The sequence below is a fragment of the Fukomys damarensis genome, unplaced genomic scaffold (assembly GCF_012274545.1).
Source record: "Fukomys damarensis isolate Sample0158 unplaced genomic scaffold, DMR_v1.0_HiC HiC_scaffold_1, whole genome shotgun sequence".
Lineage (NCBI taxonomy): Eukaryota > Metazoa > Chordata > Mammalia > Rodentia > Bathyergidae > Fukomys > Fukomys damarensis.
This window is the reverse complement of record NW_022900913.1, coordinates 70,151,714-70,174,121: the sequence shown is the minus strand read 5'-3', so window position 1 is coordinate 70,174,121 and position 22,408 is coordinate 70,151,714. Positions and strand designations below refer to the sequence as shown.

General features: G+C 47.0%; 1 protein-coding gene across 1 annotated transcript in view; it reads left to right on the top strand.

Moving 5' to 3' along the window:
• Nucleotides 1-2: 2 nt before the first annotated feature.
• Nucleotides 3-22,408, top strand: part of Vstm4 (V-set and transmembrane domain containing 4) — a gene marked incomplete at its 5' end in the record, with an annotated part of 82,438 nt that continues 60,032 nt past the window's right edge. The window contains 2 exons of the mRNA XM_010622623.2: nucleotides 3-12; nucleotides 7,479-7,877. Coding sequence (XP_010620925.1) covers nucleotides 3-12; nucleotides 7,479-7,877 — 409 coding nt within the window. The remainder of the gene's footprint in view (nucleotides 13-7,478; nucleotides 7,878-22,408) is intronic.

Here is a 22,408-nt window from a genome sequence, read left to right as displayed (position 1 = left end):
CTCCCGGTCCGGGTAAGCGCTGTGGGCGCAGGGGGTGAGGGGGGCGTGGGAGTCCCGGTTCCATAGCTGGAGCTAGTCCAGCGCCTCTAGTCCCCTCTCTGCCCGTCAGGACCTGGGCGGCGCTGTCACACCGTACGCCCCTCAGGAAAGGCCCGGGACAGCGCGGTGTCCCCGAGCTTCAGGCCTGAACGGGCCAGCCCAGCGGGCGAGTCACCACCTTCTCAACAGTCGGGACCTCAGCTGTTGGCAGCTCCTGGGAGCCACTTCTGAGCTCTGTCCCGCTGGCTGGGACCGGGGACGGAATGGCTGGGCCCTGGAGGGACTGCGTCCTCGTGGGGAGTGGCGAGCTTGACCGCACGCACCAGCCCCTTGGGCAGCTTCTCGGGTCCCACTTGGAAACTGCGGAAAACTTTCTTGGACTCTGGATTCCCCAGGGCCGCAGCTGGAATGACCTTGAGAACCAGTGTATGGGTGGCTCACACTTCCTGGGTACCCATCTGGGGCCAGCTGTGTATGATCTCCCTTCATCACAACAGTATTTCAAACTTACAAAGACTAGAGCAGATGTTTGCAGACCCAGCACTTCACAAAACATTAACTCAGTTTATTTGGTGCTGTTATCCCCTTTGCAGGTGAGAAAACTGAGGCAAGGGCCCATGACCTAGTAAGGCTAGAGCTGGGATGTCATCCTCCCCCACCCCGAAACCTGGCCCCAGACTGCTCACAACCTCTAAACTGTTCTGCATTTGCTTTGTAAATAAGGAAAGTGAGCCACTCCCAGTGGGAAGTAATTTCCCATGGGTGACCCAGCTCCTAAGTGCTGGGCTGGAGGAGGAGGGACTTGTACACCACTGAGGAGAGATGCACCCAGTGTAGCCCCTGGCTACAAGGGCAGTGGAACTTCCGGTGAGCCTGGAGTGGACTGTGAGAAGGGCTTCTTCTTCTGGTAATCCCTGCCTTGGCTGGGAATGACTGAGGTTGGCCTGCGGCCCCCGTCAGGCCCCTCTCTTGGCCTTTGCGGAGCAGCCATCAGGCAGTAGATTCTGTGGGCACTAAGGTCCTTCCTTTTCTGCAGGGTGACCCCTGCTTTCCTGATTTCAGGGCCTGTCAGAGAGGGTACCCTGATTAGCAGTGTTTAGGGATCAAGGACAGTCTCCTTTCTAGGAGCCCTAAAGAGCCTTGATAGCTGGGGTTTGAGATCCCTTAGACTCTGTCTTCCTGTGCCAGACCCCTGCTCTTGCTTGCACAGAAATTTGCCACATACCTGCCACCCATTGTAGGTCTGCAGCAGGACTCCTGGCTTCAAAGGAAGCACCTGCTTGATACCCAAGTCCACACTTCTGAACCTGCACCCTTCAGCTCTCCATTTTGTGCTGGAGTAGGACCTGCATGGTCACCTGGTCCCACAACAAAGCCAGCAGGCAAAACGCTTACTAAAAACCAAGCAACAATCCTGAATTGCAGTTAAGAGTGGGCTTTGAAGCCAGCTCTCTTACATTCAAACTTCAGGCCCACCTTGTGCTATTCCAGCTTTAGCAAACTTCTTACACTCTCTGTGGCTCACACATCTTTTCTGTAAAGCAAGGATTAGTGGAGTATGAGGAAAACTTGGGTAAAGTGCTTAGAACTGTGCTTGGCATGGAGTTCCCATCAGCAGTTAGAAGATGTAGCCTTTACTTCTGGAGAAGGTGGTATGTTTATCATGGATACAGCTAATTTTAGATGATGAGCTTAATATGAATTAATCACCCATGGAGTAGGTCTGGTAGTGCTTTGGCCTCTGTCTGGCAAACGTAGGCTCCTGGTGCTGAGAAGTTTTGGGTAACACTGTATTTCATTCTGAGAGTCATTGTCATGGGTACAGTCTAAGGATCTCTTTGGTGCTGATGGAGTACTGGCAGTGTGCATTGCTGGTGGACCTAGAGGCTCCTGCCTGCTGAGATAAGTGGGGAGTCTCTTTAGGCAGAAGAGAAGGGACCAGTCCATGTCCATGTCTGTGTCCTGGGCAAGGCAGGTGCCTTATCTCTGTCAGAGGATCATCAACCTCAGCCTCTGCATGAGAAGTACATTGTGCAGTTTGGCTACATAGGTGTCCTTTGGGGCTGGTTTAAGAGCTGTGTTCATCCTTTTTATGACATTAGCCGAATGCAAACAAGAGGGTTGGGCCCTCAGCTCTTGTCCCCAGGCATTTGAAGTTCTCTCACAGGGTGACCAGCTGCAGAATGTATGGGATTCCATGAGAAATGAAAACTCAGGGTCCCTTATTAAAAAATTATTAAAATTTCAAGAAATCAACAGTGAAGAATTAATGCTGGTGGGAGCCCTTCCAAGCTCAGGGCCTTGTGCTCCTGCAGCTCAGTCACTTTCCTATTCTTCTTACCTCTGTGGCTCTCAGGACCTGCATTTTAAAGTCTTTCTTTTCTGGAGCCTTGTTCTCACCATTAAAGATATCCTTTTCCCATTTTCCAAATGAGTAAACTGAGGCTCCTTTGGCCTCCTACCTAACAGAGCCAGGCTCCCAGCCCACCTCTGTTGGTCCAGTGGCTCTTCACTAACTCCCCACACTGTTGCTTCTGGGTCTCATTGCTTTTCCTCAGAGAGCTGGAAAGACCTGGGCCCATGACCATCCCAGTGCCAGCCCAAGGGGTACCTGGGACACTCGAGTATCAGAGCTCAATGAAGGAATGGGACTGTGGGAACAAGAATTCCTCCCTCTGTTTGGCTCAGTTTCTTCCCTGCCTGTGTTGTCACCTTCCTTTTTAAAAAGAAATAGTTGTTGGGTCCCTGGTTGGTACAGAGAGTCCCATGTGCAGGCAGAGGTGCCTCTCTGGGCCCCTGTAGAGTGCAGCTCACCAAGGGACAGAAAATCTTTCCATTTCCAGCCTGCACTGTGTTCCTCCTGTTGCAGGTCCTTTGCACAGCTGGGACCCTCTACCAGGAAGGTCACTTTTTGCTGCTGTCTAAGCTGTCTGTTATTAACTCCAGTGCAGCCTCCAGCTTACTGGTTCATTCTTAAGTCTCTTACCTTGAACTTTGGGTTGAGAGTATGCCATGATTTTCTTAAACCCCGCACATTTTCTCTGTAGCCCTTGGTGCTATAGGAACATCCTCCTATGTCTCTTTCCTGTTGAATGGATGCCTTACTCACTGGCTTCATAGCTCCAGAAAGCCACACTGTGCCTGGCAATTGGAGCAGAAGGAAGAAGCAGAGACTCGGAGTGGGAAGGGATCCTAGGTCCTACTTCAGCTCTCTGCAAAGCAGGTCACAGAACAAACTCTTAAATTCTTCAGGCTGGTGGGACTTAAAAGATTGTACTTCCCAGTGGGGAGAGAGGAGAATCAGCCCTCCCGGGTGGAGGAGAGCAGGGATACCCACCCTGTTTATCTTGCTGCTGTCCGGGCAAGCTCTGTTAGCAGGCTGGTCCACAGGGTGTCCCTGAGCTCTCAACAACCTGCCTCTGTCCCATGGAGAATGGTTTCTTGTCCTCTTTCTTCCCGCTGCCCTTTCCTCTGTGAAGTTGCCTGCCCCTCTCCCATGCTGGCACTGAAGTAGGCATCCTGCTTAGCTCACTTTTGCCATTCTGGTCCTCCAGAACCTCTTCCCTCTGGAGATCCTAGTGCATGAAGCCACTTACACCCAGGCCAGGCCTCTGCCTTTGCCAGCTCAGTGCTGGGGACAGCCCTGCCCAGGGAGCTCCCTGAAACCTGTGACCTCCAGTCCAGCTTTCTAGCTGTGGTCAGGGACCCTGCCATCTCCCTTTCAATCCCAAATCCTTGTGTTGAAGGTAGTTGTGAATACTGGAGCTGGTGGCTGTGAATATTTAAAAAATCTTTATCAGTGCATTTTTGCAGTAAACAATGTCTACATTCCTTGTGGGGAGCTGGTGCATAACACATTTTAATTCCTTTTATATCCCCTTCCCTTCCCCTTTCTCCTCCTCCTTCTCCACCTCTTGTTCCCTTTCCCTTTTGCAAAAGATCTATCTCCCTGTTTCCTACTGCCTGTCTTTTATTTTGCTCTTTAATTTGTTCATACTTTGGCTTTCTCATATAAGGGAAATCATGCAATATTTAAGCTTGTGTGTCTGGTTTATTTTTACTGAACATTACAGTCTTGGTCAACAGGTTATATCTGTTTGCTAGGGAGACCATAACACAGTGCCCCAGACGGGGCTTAAGCAACAAGAATTTACTTACGCACAGTTCTGGAGGCCAGAAGCCTGGGCTCAAGGTGTCCGACATGGTGCTTCCTCCAGGGCCTCTGTCCTTGGCTTGCTGATGATACTGACCATCTCCTCTCTGCCAGGTCTCTGTGCTGATCTCTTTTCATAAGGTCATGTTGGAGCAGAGCCCACCCTCGGGACCTGAACACCCTCTTTAAAAGCCCCATCTCCAAATACAATCACACACACAGTGCTGGGGTTAGGATTTCCACATGGTAATTTGGGGGATATATAATAAGGGCCTTTGTACTATGACGGGAGAAACAGGTGCCACAGCCATTTGTCAGGGAAAATAAGGCAGAAAGAAGGCAAGGATGAGGGTGCTGCAGGGGAGAAGGCAGGGTGTGTCCTAGAGGCTGGCCCTGTCCCTCTGTCTATCTCTCTTTCCTGGGGGCAACAGAACTGGCCTCTCCAGGGCTGCTTTTGCACTTGAAACAACCTCTTGGTTGCTGTCACTATAAATAAGCCCTTCTTCATACAGTGTTAATGGGTGGATCCTGGGGTGCTCACTGTCCTCCCACCTGTACTCTCCACTTCCTGCCTTCCTAGCTCCTTGAGCCCCAGTGGGAGCCCTCGGGTGGGAGTGGCTGGCCTTGGGTTCTGGGAGAAAGTTGCAGGGCCTCTGCTGCCTGCCTCTGGTGACTGCTAGGGTGGAATCAGCTGGGGGTCCTACCTGTGCCTTGCTTTCCAGAGTCCTACTGTGGGGCCTTAGCTCTCAGCAGGGAGTGCAGCAGGGCCCCAGGCAAAGAGTCTGCCAGGTGGGCAAGGCACAAGGAAGTTGTGGGCCGAAACCTCCTCTCTTCTCTATGCTAGTGACTTCTGACACCAGAAGGACTGTTACTGGAGGAGCCAGCCCCAGCTGCAGGACACTCCCTGCAGTCCAGGAACATGCATTTAATGACATCTATAAGGTGCTTATTGTCAGAGGAGGTGACACTCACAGGTTTCCAGGACACCTCAGCTGTGTTTCCAGGTGTCTCCATCATCACTTTGTCCATCATCACTGTGAACTCAGGGGACCTCCCACCTATTCCCCAGATGCTTAGAGTCCAGCTGAGAATTGGCCTGGTTTCCTCTTCACTTTCATCCCCTCTGCTGCTATGGTGTGGCATGCTGATCATTGGCCTCCAAAAACTCTGTGTCCTACCTCCTGTGAATGTTACCTTAGTGACAGAGGCACTTCCTGGGTGCCAGTAAGGCAAGATTGTTGGGTTGTTCTGGAGGGTCCTGTAGGCCAGTGCCTGGCTCCTAAGAGATGAGGAGATGGAAAGAAAACTGGCCCTAACCTCAGAATGCAAAAGGCCTCTGGTGGGTGAAATCCTCAGTGGAAGCAGTAGAAGGGAGTAAATGCTATACTTTGAACAGCTTGTCCCCTCTGAGGCTCAGCTGAGGTTTAATTTCCGTCAAGAGGCAGGACTTTCAGAAGTGATCAGGGCTCCATCCTGAATGGATTAATCCACTCATCCAATTAATGGATTCATGGGCCAATGAGCTGTCATAAGGGTGTGTGTCTACAATAAAAGCCAGTGGGGCGAGGTCTCTTAAGCACCAGTCCCTGGTCACATGATGCCTGTTGCCACCAGGTCTATGCATCACCAGATGTGAGCCCTTGTACTTGGACCAGGACCTCTTTTCTTTTTAACCTACTCTGTAGTATTGTGTTCTTAGCCACAGAAAGCAGACAGAGTAAGACCTATTGTCAGTTGTTTATAGTGAAGTGTGCTTTTTTTTTTTATGACAAGCTCAGCATAGCCTCATGGCACCTCAACAACCCACCTCCTCCTTGTCAAATGTTCAAATCTTTCTCCATCTCTTTTTCCTTCTTCCTGTTTGCTTGACTGCAGCACTGACCAGGGAGCAAGGATTTTGGTAACTCTGATATCTGGGGCCCAAACTCCCTCCTATGACCAGAAGGAGATGTTGGGGGTCTGAAGTTGTGGCTTGGAATGGCCCTGGGGTTACCTGCTGCTGTGGCTGTGTGGGCAGGGAACTGTGCTTCCTGGTGGTACCCTGGGCTGTAGGGGGTTGGGGATATGGGACCTCATGGGGGGAAAATTTAGCTTGGAAAGCAGGAGTCTTCAGCATTCTGCAACAAAATCCTTTTTTGGCTCTGTCTGCCAGAGTTTCTCAGTTGGTTTTCTGTTGCTACAACACATACCTGGAACCTGGTAATTTATAAAGAATAGAAGTGCCTTTGGCCACCCCAGGGCTCTCTTCCTCTCCTTACAAAGCCATTACTACCATCCTGGGGCCACACTCCTGACCACATCTAATCCCAAAGGCCCCCTCTCCCAACAGCATTTACCTACGGCTTTGGGGATTAACTTTCCAACACAGGGACGCTGCAGGGACACATTCAAACCATAGGACTGGGGGCTGTGCCTGTGAGCCCCAGAGCGTGAACAGTGGCTCCTGAGAAAGATCACAGCACTTGGCCTCTCAGAGGTCTGCTGGTTTGAATGGCCAGGTGTATTGGGACGGCTCCACCAAAGGTCAACTCAAGGGCAGAACGTCAGCTAGGGTGGGCAGCCTCAGACATTTCTAAAAAACCAAAGGACAGGAAGTAGTGGGTGGGGCCTGAATATGCAGCATCTTTTGGAGCACCGGGATAGTCCCTCCTCACTCCCGAGGCACCTGTATTCCTGCACTTCAACTCTGAGAACCTAGGCCTGAGCCTGAGGAAGTCCCTGAATCACTCCTGCTGCTCCAGCTCAAGGTGCTGGCTTAGCACCCATTGACCCTCTACTGAGTATCTGCCCTGGCTGGAGTCAGGAAGGGAAAGGCCAGCTCAGTGCTGCGGCAGACAGGCCGTCAGCAAGGGCAGCCTGACCCAACACTGCCCACACTAATGATTACAGGCAGTGGGAATGCTGGTTGCATACATGGCTGTGAGCCAGGGGTTCTCAAGAGAGTCCAGCTCTCCAGATTCTCATATGGAGTCTGATGAATTTTAGATGGCAGTAACTAGTTCCAGTTTTATGAAAATATCTGGCCAGGTGGTCAGTGTTTGGCAGCCACAGGAAAGGGATCACCCAGAGATGAGAGTGTGAAACCCTGATGTCCCCCAGAAGAGCCCTCCTCTGACCAGCAGGAAGGTGGGGGAATGATCAGGGGCATGGGATCACCTGCACCAGCCACATAGGCATGGGGGCCCCACAGCTTTGAGGTCCTGCCCAGCCCCTTGGTTGTGCTTGGTACCCCTGTGGAGAGATTGTGGCTTTCGCTCACCATTTCCCCTTTTCTGTTATTTTGCAGAGGTCTGTGGAGCTCTCAATGTCACCGTGTCCCCAGGGCCTGTGGTTGACTATTTGGAGGGGGACAATGCCACTCTCCTGTGCCATGTGTCCCAGAAGAGGCGCAAGGACAGCCTGCTGGCCGTGCGCTGGTTTTTCTCAGGCAACGACAGCCCAGAGGCCTTGATGGTGAAGATGACCAAGCTCCGGGCCGTACAATACTATGGGAACTTCAGCCGCAGTGCGCACCGCCGGAGGCTGCTGCTGCTAGAAGAGCAGCGTGGGACGCTGTACAGGCTCTCAGTATTGACACTGCAGCTGGCCGACCAGGGCCAGTATGTCTGCCGAGTGCAGGAGATCAGCAAGCACCGGAACAAGTGGACAGCCTGGTCCAATGGCTCCTCGGCCACTGAGATGAGAGGTAAGATGGGGAGAGTGTGGGGGAGGAGCAGAACCAGGGTCCCCACTCAGGTCACCACGTAGGGCCTGGTGTTGGCTCTACCAGGAATCCTCACAGGTAAAGATCAGACTGGCTGTGCACTCTTAGGGGAGCAGCCTGACACTTGTTAGGGTGCTGAGGACAGATTGCATTTATCAGGGACTGTTGCAGGAGAGCATAGATCCCCCTGACTCTGGGCAAAGGCCTGGTCTGCTTTAGTGGAGAAAGAAGGAGTTGGGGATATGAGGCCGTAGATGTAAGTAGATAGTATCTCTAGTTCTCTGATAACCCTGAGAACTGCCTGGGTTTGCTAAGGAACTTCCGGAAGCTGGCCTCCCATCTTCCCAAAGAGGCTGGGGGCAGGGTCTGCCTCCAGGTGGTGAGGAACCCACAGAAACTCTTTGGGAAGCCCTCTGATTCCTCAGCAGCCAGACATGCTCTAGAGAGGGGCTCTTCCCAGGCTTACAGATGGGAGTGCTCAGGGAGTCCGGGCGTGGGTTTCTTAGCCCATTGCTGGCCAGAGTGTGCTCAGGGAAGATTCTTGATCAGTGCCCAGCCTTCATCTCAGGTCTGCTCAGCCCTGCGCACTCTGGCTTAGCTCTTGGGGGCACCCACAGAGAGACCCACGTCAGCCTGGGGTCCTGATGTGAATGGCAAAGCCCACGCACAGGGCAAGTGGTAGCTCTGATGCATGATCCAGTGGATGTGATCCAAACTCAGGCTCAGCAACCCTTCAGGAAGTAGGCCAAGGCCTAGAGGTAGTGCCCCCTCCTGGAGATGGACAGGAGATGTTCACTGCTCTCAGAACGTCATGGTTTCCCCATGCCACCTTGGAGGGCTGCCTTGCTTTGTTACCAGAGGCCCAAGAAGGAGGACACCTCTTACCAGTCTTAACCTCTACAGTGCACTCAAGCTATATTTTTGGTTGCTTGCATCTTGGATTTAGTTCAGCACAAGATCCAGAGGATCTATTATGTGTGTAAATCAATAATATTAAAGGCCTTAGTGATATTGTCCTGATTAGCTTTTTTTGGTTTTGCTTTTTGTTGTAGTTTTGTTTATTTGTTTCTTGAGACAAGGTCTTGCTGAGTAGTTCAGGCTGGCCTTGAACTCATGGAGATCCTACTGCCTCAGTTTTAAGAATTCTGGGGTTATAGGCCACCATACCTGGCTGATAAGCTTTTTTAAGGGATGAAACTCAAGGTACTATTTGTGTACTACATGAATAAGGAGCATGTTAAAATGAAGTAATTTATATAGATGGTCTTTAAACTGCTTGTCTTTGGAGTTTGTGGAATTGTAACATTAGTAAGCACAGAGTGATGTGTGAACTAATGTTGGGCACTTTTTCATCTTAAACAAATTAATTCCAGAAGACAAATGACTTATTAGTATAAATATGTATTTTTGTATAGAAAAAAAAACACATTAAAAAATAGAGGAGCTGAGACAGAAACCAATACTGAGTATTACTTGGCCTGTGGGTGTGTGTGTGTGTGTGTGTGTGTGTGTCTGTCTGTCTGTGTGGGTGTGTGTGTGTGTGTGTCTGTCTGTCTGTGTGGGTGTGTGTGTGTGTGTGTCTGTCTGTCTGTGTGGGTGTGTGTGTGTGTGTGTCTGTCTGTCTGTGTGGGTGTGTGTGTGTGTGTGTCTGTCTGTCTGTGTGGGTGTGTGTGTGTGTGTGTCTGTCTGTCTGTGTGGGTGTGTGTGTGTGTGTGTCTGTCTGTCTGTGTGGGTGTGTGTGTGTGTGTGTCTGTCTGTCTGTGTGGGTGTGTGTGTGTGTGTGTCTGTCTGTCTGTGTGGGTGTGTGTGTGTGTGTGTCTGTCTGTCTGTGTGGGTGTGTGTGTGTGTGTGTCTGTCTGTCTGTGTGGGTGTGTGTGTGTGTGTGACTGTCTGTCTGTGTGTGAGTGTGTGTGTGTGTGTAATTAATGTAATTTTTGTCTCCCTGTCACAGTACATTATAGAATCATATGCTAAATCTCTTGGCAGTAATAAAGCCTCTGTGATTAGAGCATATAAAAAGGTATATTTCTTTCAAATAAATACTATCATCTAGCTTATTATTTAATGTGAATTAACTTCAGTGAGTCTAGCCAGTTCCTTCTAGAACATTCACAAGGAACTTGCTCCAAGAGACTCTACTGAAAATAAGATTCTTTCCTTTTCATCTCCTCTTCTCCCTCTTCTTTTCCCTCTCTTCCCTGCCTCTTCCCTCCCATTTCTTTCCTTGCCCACTCCCCTTCCCTCTGCACACTGTATCTTTTCTTCTTACTCTTCCTCTCCAGCTATCTCTCTGCCTTGCCACCCTGTCGTCCTTCTACCTCTGACCTGGAAGTGATTCTAACCTCACACACAGTTGCCTTCCTCACTTAAGTCTGCCCAGCCTCAGCCTGCAGCCAGCCGTGATTTGCTGGTGGGAAGGCACAAGGCCTCAAGAAAAAGTGACCAAGCTTCCAGGGGTTATGAATGGGGACTAAGGAAAGCCACCCTTAAGTAAATGGCCTGAAGCCTGACAGGCCTGTGTAGGTTGGTCTGTGCTCTTCACGACGGGGAGGCTTGGACCATTCCTCCCCTTTGCAGTCAGGATGGAATTAGATTTGCATCTATCCAGGTCACCCTTCTCTGGGCCTTGTGCCTTGTTCATTATCAGGGGCTTTGTTTACCTAAATCTCTACCTCTTGTTTTTTTTGTTTGTTCCACATTTACTTTACTTCCTTCTTTCTACTGGACTCTCTAGCCATCCACAGGAGTGGAATCGCTGCTCAGATTTCCCTTGTAACACTGCTCCACCCTTTGCCCTGCACCATGGACTTGATTGGAGCATCATCCTTCATGTTCTTACCGGAGACAAAACTGTCATTAAACTCCCTGAGGGGAGGGCCATACGCTGTCTCTCCATATCCCTCTGAAGCCAGGGCCTTGCCAAGCAGACCGAGGGTGACTCTCGCCAAAAGTCTTGGAACAGCTCCTTGCCCGCAGTGCTTGCCAGGGGAGTGTTGGCTTCCTTTATGTGCTCCTGGTTTCCATGTGCTGGCTGTTTTCTATTGCAGAAATAATATTGGTTCAAGGGTTCTCCAACCTAATGATGGACACAATTCTAAGATCTGAAATGACCTCTAGAATATTTAAAGAATTTCCATTCTCAGCAGCATTGAAAAATGCTTTCTCCTGTGACTGGTCTGTCATTGTGAGGGTTAGTTTTCTGTGCTGACTGGGCTAGGAGATGCTCAGAGAGCTGGTGAAACATTCTTTCTAGGTGTATTGTTCCTGTTTCTCTAATATAATCACATGCACCTTTGGAAGATGCTAATGATGATGACAGTGAACGTGTAGGTCCACGACTCACCCTCAGCTACTCCTTGACGGATGTGCAGAAGTTACCAGTTGCTCAGATATGAGTGCCGACAGCCCTCCCTGAACACAGGAGGCCTGGAGAAAAGGATGAAGGCTTTCTTCAAAGCTAGCTCTGGGGATATGGAGGTTCCTTGAAGGACCACAAATCACCTTGTCACTACATGCAGGTGCACAGGCGTCTTTATATAAGGAAGATGGGAGAGGCAATGCAGCATGATATACACAGTTCTAGCTGGCATTTCCCCCACTTCCCCCACAGCCCTGCTCTGCTCTTTTGCTGTGGAGAGGAAGCTGGACTCTGATCCCTTGGGTTGGCATCTGAGCGTCCTCCATTCACCTGAGCTGAAGAGAGGAGGACATGGTGCTTTATGCTCTGAGCATAAGGAAGTTTGGAGAAGTGGACCATCCTTAAAAGAAAGTCTAACCTTTAAAGTCCCCTATCATCCTGTGCGAACACAAAGTGCTCCTTGTGGGTGGCACTAGCACCTTGTACGGTGGGTGCCTGTGGAGTGGGCATGACAGGGTGGATGCTGTCACCGTCCCAGAGGCCTCACCTCTCCTTGGCCTCTCCTACTGCACATCTTATTGGAGCTCCCGTCCCCCTTCCTCTTCCACTGTGTTTCCTTTGTGTGCACCACCCCTTGGGAATCCCCCCACCAAGGGCAACCTGGGGATTCTGGTTTGGACAAGGCTGACCCAGCATTGTAGTCACTGCATTGTTTTGCCATCTGCTGTGGTATAGGAAGGATGCAGAGTAATTATGGGTGAGAAAGTCAAGCAGGGCAAAGAGTAAAAGGTGAGCATCTGTTTTTCCTCACCCTAACCTGAAGTCCCCTGCTGAGATTGCAGTTCTACTGAAGTTCCTGTTCTACTGAATACTGTGGTCACGCTGGGCAGGACCACACAGGTATAGATGCATTTTAACAAGGGTTCATATATTGCTTTGTAGGTATTGCTGATTTTTTTTTACTTTTAAAAATTATATGTCTATACTGTATTTATGTCCAGTGACAAATAGCATTGAAATTATTACAACCTAAAAACGTTAAAATCATCATGGAAGCTAAGGTCTAAGCTTTCATTTAGCTGTTCCCTTTAAAATTTAAAAAATGTGATACAAGTAGGTATTCATAAAGAAAATATGAAAAGCACTCTTTTTACTTCCAAAAAGACTCCAAAATTTCATAACATCACAATCCGAGAATAACAATAATTATACACTGTATATCATGATCTTAAAGGCTGGCCAAAATGTCACTCAGAGTACAAGTCATAAACAAAAATGTTTCTCTTTGTTCATTAAAAAAAAAAAAAACTTTTGCTATGAAAAACCTCTTTTGTTTGTTCCCTTTATTTTTGCCTAAGATATTAGGAATTAGATTCCAGTACCTCAAAAAAAAAAAAAAAACTTTTGTTTATTTTTTTGTTTTGTTTTGTTTTGTTTTGCTTTGTTTTTGGTACTGGGGATTGAACTTTGGACCTTGCACTTTTGAGACAGGCACAGAACCACTGAACTAAATCCCCAGCCCCTCTGCATTGTTTATGTGCAGTAAGGAAAATAAAAGCTTCTTTTTGGCTAAGTTAGCTTCCTGTTTCTGACAGTGTTTATACTGGAAATGTTAAGGAAAAAAGTCTACTCAAAATACCATTTCAAATGGAAGAATATTATAATTGGAGTTTTGTTCTGAAATGATTTGTGTATCTCCTAATAAGCATCTGTTGAATAAAATCTGACTTTTACAAAAATCTATTGGAAGCTTGAAACAGTTGGTTTCCATGTATTTTTTGTAAACATCATCATGTTGTGAGACTGGACCAAACTGCCTTTGATCTCAGAACCCCAGGGATGAACACTTAGGAAACTTCCAATTTTCCACCAGCACAGTGATTTAGTGAACAGCTTTATTCACGATTCCAGCTCTCTCTGCTGGTTTGGTTCCTGGAAGCAGTGCTGGGCCGAAGGCTTCACATTATTTAAATTTTTACTAGACAAAGCCAAAACTCTATTGCCAAAGAGATTTTACAAATTTATACTCTGACCATCATTGTCTGAGAGTGTCTCCTTCCCTGAAGCCTTATGAGCAATCAATATTGTTAATCTTTTCTATTATTTATTACAATGATGGGAAAAGTATTATGTTATTTTAATTTTAATTATTATATTTAGTGTGATAAATTTAATTTCTGTTGTCCATTCAATTAGTAATGTGGTTGTAGCATCTCCTCATGCTTATTGACTGCTTAAAAAATTTCTTTTGTGAATTGCCTGTCGATAATTATAGCTGTCCATGTGTCTTTCTGGTGTGTGTGTGTGTGTGTGTGTGTGTGCATTTCCGATCACTAGCTCCTTAGCTACTATTCATGGCACAAGCATTTCAGTTTGTCTGTCACTGTTTTTTCCACTTTATGTTTTCTTTTTAACATAGAGACATTTCACACTTTCAGGATATTCATATAGTAAAATTTGTCATTGTTTCCATTATGGTGTTCCTTTTTTCCAATAGTCACTTTTTATTAAAGTATAATTTATATTCAGCAAGTTGCACATGGTACATTTGTTTGTGTCCTACCCCAATCAAATGTTTTTATGAGTTTCTGTAATATTTTTAAATGATTAAAAGAAAGCTTTGCTCTTTCTTTCTTTTTTTCTTTTTTGTACTGGGGATCGGACTCAGGCCCCACTGAGTCAAATCCCCAGCCCTTCCCCCCGGCCCCCCCCCGCTTTGAAATGCATTTACATACATATGTGCTAATTACTTGTTTATCTGTATTAGCTAATTAACATTTTTTAAGATGCTTTCTGCCTCCTATATTTATTGAACAGAGATTTTCCTGCTATAAGCTAAATTTCTACATTTTTTTCATAAGCTAAATTTCTACATTTAAATATAAAATATTTACATCTAAACATTTTAGAGCTATTTTAATTATTATGGAATAGGACAAGTCTCTTTCTTTAAATCAACAATCTAGCTATTCTTATATATTTAATTTTTCTTTAAAGAGAACCATGAGAAACAGCATACATAGTTTGGGAAAATTATGATGGAGCTTGATTTTATTGACTTTATAAACTGCTTTGGGGTGGCTACCTGCATCTGCTTTAGTCTGTTTTCTGCTGCTCTGACAAAATATCCATGGTTGGATTGTTTAAAAAGACAAGAGGTCCATTGGCTCACAGTTGTGGAGGCTGGAAGTCCAAGACTGGATGGAGCCTTCTTCTTGGCTCTCTGAGATCCCCTGGCTACCTCACAATACAGATGATGGCAGGTGTAAGAGGAGAGATCACAAGACAGACCTGAAGTCAGGGAAAGTCAGTGCTGCTTGCCCTTTGTGTAACAACTCACTCACTCCAGAAAATGAACTGGGCTCCCTTGAGCAAACAGCGATCTCTTCTGACTTCCACCTCCCACTGAGCCCTGCGCTTGGGGCTCCTCTGCCTCTTACTCCTCTTCACTGGGGACCAGGCCTCCAGGCCTGAGCCCTCGGGGCACAGACCATATTCAGACCTTCACAGCATCTTACTGATATTTACTATTTCACAGGTTCGTGTCCAGGGACTTGTCAAGTTCCCTCATGAATTCAGGGTGTTTGTATGTCATCAATAAAGATCTCTTCCCGTGACTCTTCATTGTTTTTATATGTTTTATTTCTAGGTATTCATAACTAGGATCTACCCCCGCCATACACACACATGCACATAGCTTGCAGCATGGTAATTGCTGTTAGATGGAAGTTTGAAGTCTGCTGACTTGTGTTTGGCAATGAACTCCTTTATGATTTCGAATGCAGTCACTTTCAGTTGCTTCTCAATGTGTCCGTGAATTTCCATCTCATTTGTTTTTCTAACCATATTACATTGGCCAGTACTTTCCATAGTGAGTCATCTTTTGCATGACAGAGTGAGTATTTCTTTTGTATGACCCTACTATAATTTTACTTTATCATTCTGTTTGTGTCCTGACCATGCATGATTTTCTTCATAGTCTTAATACCTTCAGACTGTGTTAGTAATAAGCCACCTTTCAGGTATCTATGACTTATTCCTGATCCCCACTAGTGAACTTACCAGAAAAAGCACTTGGGATTGTCTTGATCACATTTTTTAGTGACTTACCTTTCCCCTTTTGAATTTCTTAAACTTCTTATTTAAAAACATTTTAGAAGTCTGTTGAAAGTAGATGCTCATTTTTATACCTTACTTTTTATCTTTTGTTTTTGTTTTAATCGTGACATTTGCATGCCTCTAGCCATTTGGCACTTTTCTATTTTTTAGGAGTTCTTTATCACTTTTCCTTACTGGAGGTGCTTCTGACATGTGTGGTCTCTACTTAAGAAACATCAGTGATTCTTCTCTGTGGAGGGAAGATATATAAAAGGGGGAGTGAACTGGTTGCAAAAGGTCTTTACTAGGAAGCCCACTTGCCAGGCTGCAGAATAGATTAAACCCATGGGTATTATTGGGATGTGCAACCAAGGCACAGTGAGCACTGACTCAAGTCTTCCTGCTTGGGGATTTAAGTCCTTGATACATATTGCAGTGAAATCAAGTCTGTTATCAACATCAGTGCACATCATTGTACTTTGATTGCCTTTTTTGAGGGAGAGAGAAAGGGATGGAGTCACAATAATACCCAGGGACTCATGCACAGCCCTTGGCCTGTTGTATCCAAGCTCCATCCCTTGTGTGGGTGGTGGCCCTGACAGAGTCCAGCTCAATAGTCACGTGCTTGTCAGATGCATTTTGGATGGCATGAAAAAAAATCAGGACAAGAAAAGAGAGACCAAACCACATGAACAGCCCACCCCACATCTGCAGTGTTGCTTGCATAACTCGGCTCCGTGTAGTTTTGGTCTGTCTCTAACTCTGTGTATGTCCTTGATACTCGTGTATGGTGATAAAAGATAACTAGCAAGTTGTTGAAATAAACGCTACACTACACTAATAAATTAATTCCTGAGGCCGCTGCTTTATTTTTTCTTTGTGAAAATTATGAAAATAGGGCAGAGATCAAATATTTTGAAGAGTGAGGAAGTTATATTAAATTGGGGCTTCTCTACAAACCACAAACATGTTGGACTTGGGGGTTGCTCCTGCGTATTCCAGGGATTGTTGGTGTGATGTGATACAAACCATATAATGGGAAAGAAGAACAGGTGTGTGTGGGTCTCTATGAAGCAATGTTTTCCTGATGTTGGAGAACCTGTCATGGTTGATGAACTTGTCAATGACATTTTTTCCCATGCAAGGCAAAAGAAAAGGCGAAGTCTGAGGTGCAGTGTCTCAAGTTGCCTGTGCCCCACGACAGTTTCACTGGGTAGAAAACCCTGCGCAGATAGGAAGTAGGTTGAACAGCCAGTCGCAAAGACCATGGCATGGAACTTCTAGGGGAGGTTGTCTGGGAAAATCACAGAGGTAAATGTTAGGTTTGATACTGCTTAATTTTTTTTTTTATCCATGACATTGGAAAAGGAGCCTACATCACCTTAATGAACTTTACAGGAAATGCAAGATTGGGAAATGTTTTTCACATCAGCAATCAGGAGTGAATCATAACAAGGAGGATTCCAGAAAGGTAAGAAATAGAGGCAGGAAATAACAAAATGAGATTGGATATAAAAGAAGGCAGAGCGACACTTTGGGGGAGCATGAATTTCAAGTATGGTAGGATTGTCTGCCAAGGGCTTTGGAGCTGTAGTGGAGGGCGAATTGGATCTGACTCTACACCATGATGGTGATTTCCAGCCACGTACCCATTGAGGCATGTCCCTGAGAAAGAAGGCAAGTGTTTCATGTCTATGACACTGGTGAGACTCTAATGGGGCCACTCAGTCCTTCATTTCCAGAAAGACAGATTCACTCTGGAAGAGAACTGCAAATGATCACAGGAAATGAGCTGCCGCATTCAAGGATATGATCTGTTCTTCTGTGGAAGGCACTTTGCTCAGTGCTGGAGGAAGCTGAGTTGAAAAACAACAGAACTGGCTGCTGGGGGCATTATTTACCCCTTCACTCAGTGGCATAGATCATTGAGTCTGGTTTTTGTTGCTATAACAATATCAGAGACAGCGTGATGCCTGAATGATGATAGAGATTTATTTAGCTCATGGTCTTAGAGGCAATGACATTTGAGAACATGGTACTGGCATTGGTGAGGGCTTTGTGTCCCTTCATGTTGTGGAAGAGGGCATCTCATGGCAAGACAGGACATGTATTCCAGAGAGAGCTGGCTTTTGGAACTAAGCCACTCCTGCAAGAACCCCTTAATCCCCTCACTCATTGATGCATGAAGAGATTCATCCACTCACAAGGACGCCCTCATGATCCAGCCCCTCCCTAAACACCCACCTCACCATCCTACTGGCTTAGGGACCAAGTTCTCAACTCATGAGCTGTTGGGAATACATTCCTACCTGAGTGGCTGTTCCCAGGCCTGACAGTGATGGACCTAGGAATTGGGGTGTGGGGAAGTATTTCCAGCTGCAATGCAGGTCCAGTGCTTAGTAAATATGCACAGACACTGTGGGAATGTGCCAGAGTGTCCCTCAAGGGCTGAGGGAGAGGGCAGGGCTGGAGTGGACTCTGGCAGTTTATGTGGGGGCAGTGTGGATCTCTAGGGAGGCAGCACTAGGCAGGGGCTGGTACTGAATACTAAGGGTTTCCACTTGATTTTGGAGGCCAGCATTCTCAGTCTAGTCTGATGTAAGGGTCTGCAGCTGTCATTAACATCTGTCCTCTGGCTTATTAGGACTGAGATGGAATCTGAATATTCTTCACAAGGTAGAGGGGATCCTCCCCCTAGCAGTTTGGGGAGTCTGCTATAGTGCTGTAAGCTCTGGGAAGCTGTGGAGAAATTTAGAACTCTTAATGGATCTCTCTGTTGGCTACTTGGGTCATGGATTTGGGTAGGCCTCACAGAAGGGGAAGAAGCAGAGACCTTTGTATTTTCCCAGGACTCCACTGATAGAGGAGAAATCCCTTAGGAGGAAAGGAGCTATACTTGGGTCAAATGAGAAGTCTTGGTTAACTGAATAGCTGTGGGGAAGGAAGAGGGCCAAGGGTCAGAACTCGGGTCTATTTAGGAGGTGTTTAAGGGTGCCTGCGCTGACAAAGGGGTCACCAGAAGGGGGACCTGGTCCATAGAGGAGGTCCCAGATTGAGCATAGGAGGGCAAGAGGGCTAGAGGCTATCAGGCAGACAGGTCAAGCAGGCACAGACACCTTAGGTGTGAAGCTTCTCTGTGATCTGTTGACAGCTGATCTCCAGGCCAGGCAGGTGAAGGCTGTGGGTGGATGAGGTGCCCAGAAGCAGGGACTGAGGGTAGAGCCTGGGAAACCCCACGGTGGGGCTTGTAGTGCTCTGGCAGCTGAGGAGCCCCTGGAGGATGAGGAAGAGTAGCTGCTTCCCAGGATGCTAGGGGGTCAGTCAGGGAGACAGCGGAAACACATCATCTGGGGTGTGTGAGGAAGTGTCTGGGTCTCTGCAGCCAGTGACAACCACCTTTAGGTCCCATCACCCTGAGCAGGTTGAGGGCCTCAGTGCAGAGGAGATGTAACCATGTGAATGGCAGGGTCATGTCCTACCTCACCCAGTGCCCATATCTGAGTGCCCTGTGCCCAGAACCGTGGGAGCAGAGCAGGGCTGAAGTGGATGGTGTGTAAAACAGGGCAGAAATTAAGAAGTCTGAGCAGAGGGCAGGGTCATGTCCAGCAGGGAGACAGACAGCTCTTCCTGTCCCTTCCTCTCTCCAAGGGGGTGACTTGTTTATGTAGGGGAGCTCAGGAATTCAGAACTGGATTATATTTCCTGCCTGGCAGGCACCATGGCCTCATGTACAGATTCCCAAGGACTCTTGGCTCTTGATAACCTTAGGTTAAGAAAAAAAAAAGCAAAAAAGCCTCCTAGCAGTTTTGCTTTTAAAGTAACTGGTTCCAACAAGAATTGCTGTCCTAAGCACTGAGCTCATCAAAACTCCTTAGAGACCCAGACACAATGCTCTCTGGTCCTCTTCAAGGTCAATTCCAAGATCACCTTTGAAATACAGAATGTTTCATATTCCAGGAACCAGAATCTCTTATAGATGTGAGAAATAAGACAGATTGAGCATCCCATATGTGAAATGCTTTTCAGTAGTGGAATATTTGCACGCACTTTATGGGTCAAGCATCTTTAGAGCACTTCAGATTCAGGATTTTCAGAATGCAGATTCTCAGCCTGTGGACAGCAGGTTGTAGTCAATCTAAAGATGCTTTCTGCAAAAACACACTTTGCCCTACAGATGTGAAGGTCACGCTTGACCCTGTGAATTCTATACTTTGGCTCTGCACAAGGGAGACCATGCAGGAATAGAGGGGCTGGAAGATCCCCTGAGACTCATGGATTCTGCTCATGCAGACAGAAGTTTGCAAGATGAAGCCTAGAGATTTATGAGGTCTCAGATCTGGTTGCCACCCACCCTGAGGTTGCTGGCAGGAGCTGTGGGATGGGACAGTTTGAGGACTCCCTCTGAGGGTGCCACATCATCCTGACCCCAGAAAGCATAAGCACCATACTGTGCAAGCTGTCTTTGGCTTCTATTTTAGTCTTTGGCTTTGAGGGCTGCAACAGCTTCGATCTCATGAGCTCATAACAGATGTTCTTCCAGATGGACATGGTGGTGTATGCCTGTAATCCCAGCACTCTGGGAGACTGAGGCAGGAAAACTGCAAGTTAGGGAGACTTTGTCCAAAATGAAAAATAAGGAGGACTGAGGATATAGCTCAGTATAAGGTTCAGTCCTGGGAGAGTCTAAGATTCTGAGCCCACATAGATCTCCACGCTATTACACTCATAGCAAGAGGCACCTGCAGAAACATGAGAGTTGCTACCTCGGGGGACTGAGGTGCGATCCCCTGGATCCATGCAGCCAGCAACAACCACCTTTAGGTAGCAGCAGTTTAGGGCACAGTCTGCTGCAGTTTAGTCAATATTTCACTCTAGCCCTGAGCAGTATTTTTTAACAGCCAAATGGTGATATAAGCTTCTATAAGCCAGACACACAAGGTTAAATATCATTGTTTCTCTTATATGAGAAACCCATAGTATAAATAAAGAGGAAAATAAAGATAGATAATACCAAATAGGGAGATAGGTCTTTTGAAAAGAGAAGATGGAGGGTGGGGGGGAAGAAAAGGGGAAAGGGGGTGAATAAAGAAATTGAGGTATTATAAATGTGTTCCATGAGGAAGCATGAAAACATATACTGATAAAAATTAAAAATTGAAAAAACTGATTCTGTAAGTCAGGTTTAAATGTGGTGAGTGGACAAAGCAAATAGAAAATGCCCTATCACCCTAAAAGTATTTGGAGCCGATAAAAAATTAGGATAAATTGTATCACTTCATTATTTGACTCCATAATGGGAGAGGAACTTTAATAATTACATCTGAAGTTAATACCACAGAGAACTGATTCTTTAAGTTTCAGTGGAAGAAATTAACTGAATAATTGCCTTTTCTCTGGAGACATGGAACAGATAATTAGGAATGAGATTTACTAAACATTTAATGTTACTGCTTAATTAAGCAAGCACACATCACAGAGTTTAAAGTGTCAACAGGTCCAGACACTCAAAGGGAATAAATTGACAGCTGGAGTGTAGTTTAAATACTACTTAGAGCTATCTTGCAAGGTCTCGATCCTCAGCCAACCACCACAGTCTTGGAAAGATTTAGGGAATTAAAAAACTTAAACTCAGAAACATGTATGAGGCCTCTGTCCATGAGACCATGCATTAGTCGTCTTTCCAGTTGTTAGGACAAAATATTTAGCACTCACAATTTAAAGAGAGGAGAGGTTTGACTTGGCTCGTGGGTTTGGAGGGTTCAGTCCATGGCCAGCTTGCAAGGCAGGAACATCATGGTAGAAGGGCATGGTGGAGCAAAGGTGCTTAGTTCATGGCAGCTGGGGACCAGAGGTGGGGAACAGCACCTCTGAAAGATTTTCCCTCCAAAGGCTCACCTCCAGTGGCTACCTCCAACTGTTACTGGGGCCCATCTCCTAACAACACATTCAGCTGTGAATATCAGTGGTTTATTCCACTGATGAATTTATTGCCCCATGTTCTAATCACCTCTCTGGAAATCTCTCAATCCAGTCAAGTTGACAGTTAAGATTATCAATTACATACTGTCATCAGCCAAGGAGATATCAGGGTGGAGAGGTGGAAAGATGTCAGGTGGAGGGGCCCTCAGCCTCGTAATCCAGTGGAGTGTTGCTGTGCAGACATGAGTTTGGATTTAATAGACCTCATTGACACAGTAGATTAGAGGAGAGAGTGAGCCAGTCATGCTCGTGGGTGACACTGATGTGGGATTAAGGGAGGGACAAGGATGTAGTCCTTGAGTGAGAAGGTCACATGGAGGACATCTGTGGGCAAGAGGCAGAGGAAGTAAATGGGGTGGGATGCATGTTCACAGGTAGGGGACAGGGTGAGCAGTGATAAGCAAGAGGTAGACCAGTCAGGGCCCTCAGCATCGGCGGCCCTGTTAGATTTCTTGTTAGCAGTTCCTTCCTGGGACTCAGTGCTTGGATGGAGAGTTTGGATGAATGAACCAATGAGTAATGCAAACCCTGATGAATGCTCAACTGAAATGGCACATGGAGGAGAAAGTGCAGTGTGGTATATGGGTCAGTCGCAGCCACCAATTTCCAGTTTCCTGACATTATGTAGGGACATCAGGGTGACTTTGCACTCAGCAGTGGCCCCTTTTGGGAGTGAGATGTTCTTTTCTACCTGCTGGGTCCATGGCAGGAAGTCAACTTGACATCTTGCCTTTGCTTTGTACGGTGGTTTGCTCAGTTTCTAGACTCTGTCTAGAACAGAGTGCAGGGGAGGGGCAGCAGAATGGACAGAGCCGGGATCCTGTTGGTCTCTTCTACGGCATTGTGCAGAGCAGTCGGAGGCCCTGCTGACACTTGGCTGGCTCTGCACCCTGGAGAGGCTGCCTATGACCTGTGTTTGGAGGGTGGAGAAAAGGAAGCAGGAGACAGGACAGAAGGGCTGTTGTCTCTGGGCTGTTGCTGCCTCCACCAGGGACAGGGAGCCAGTTATAAATAGCAAGGACTCGACTCCACGTCAGTCAGTGCTTTCCCTGGGGACCTTGTCCTTCAAAAGGAAGGG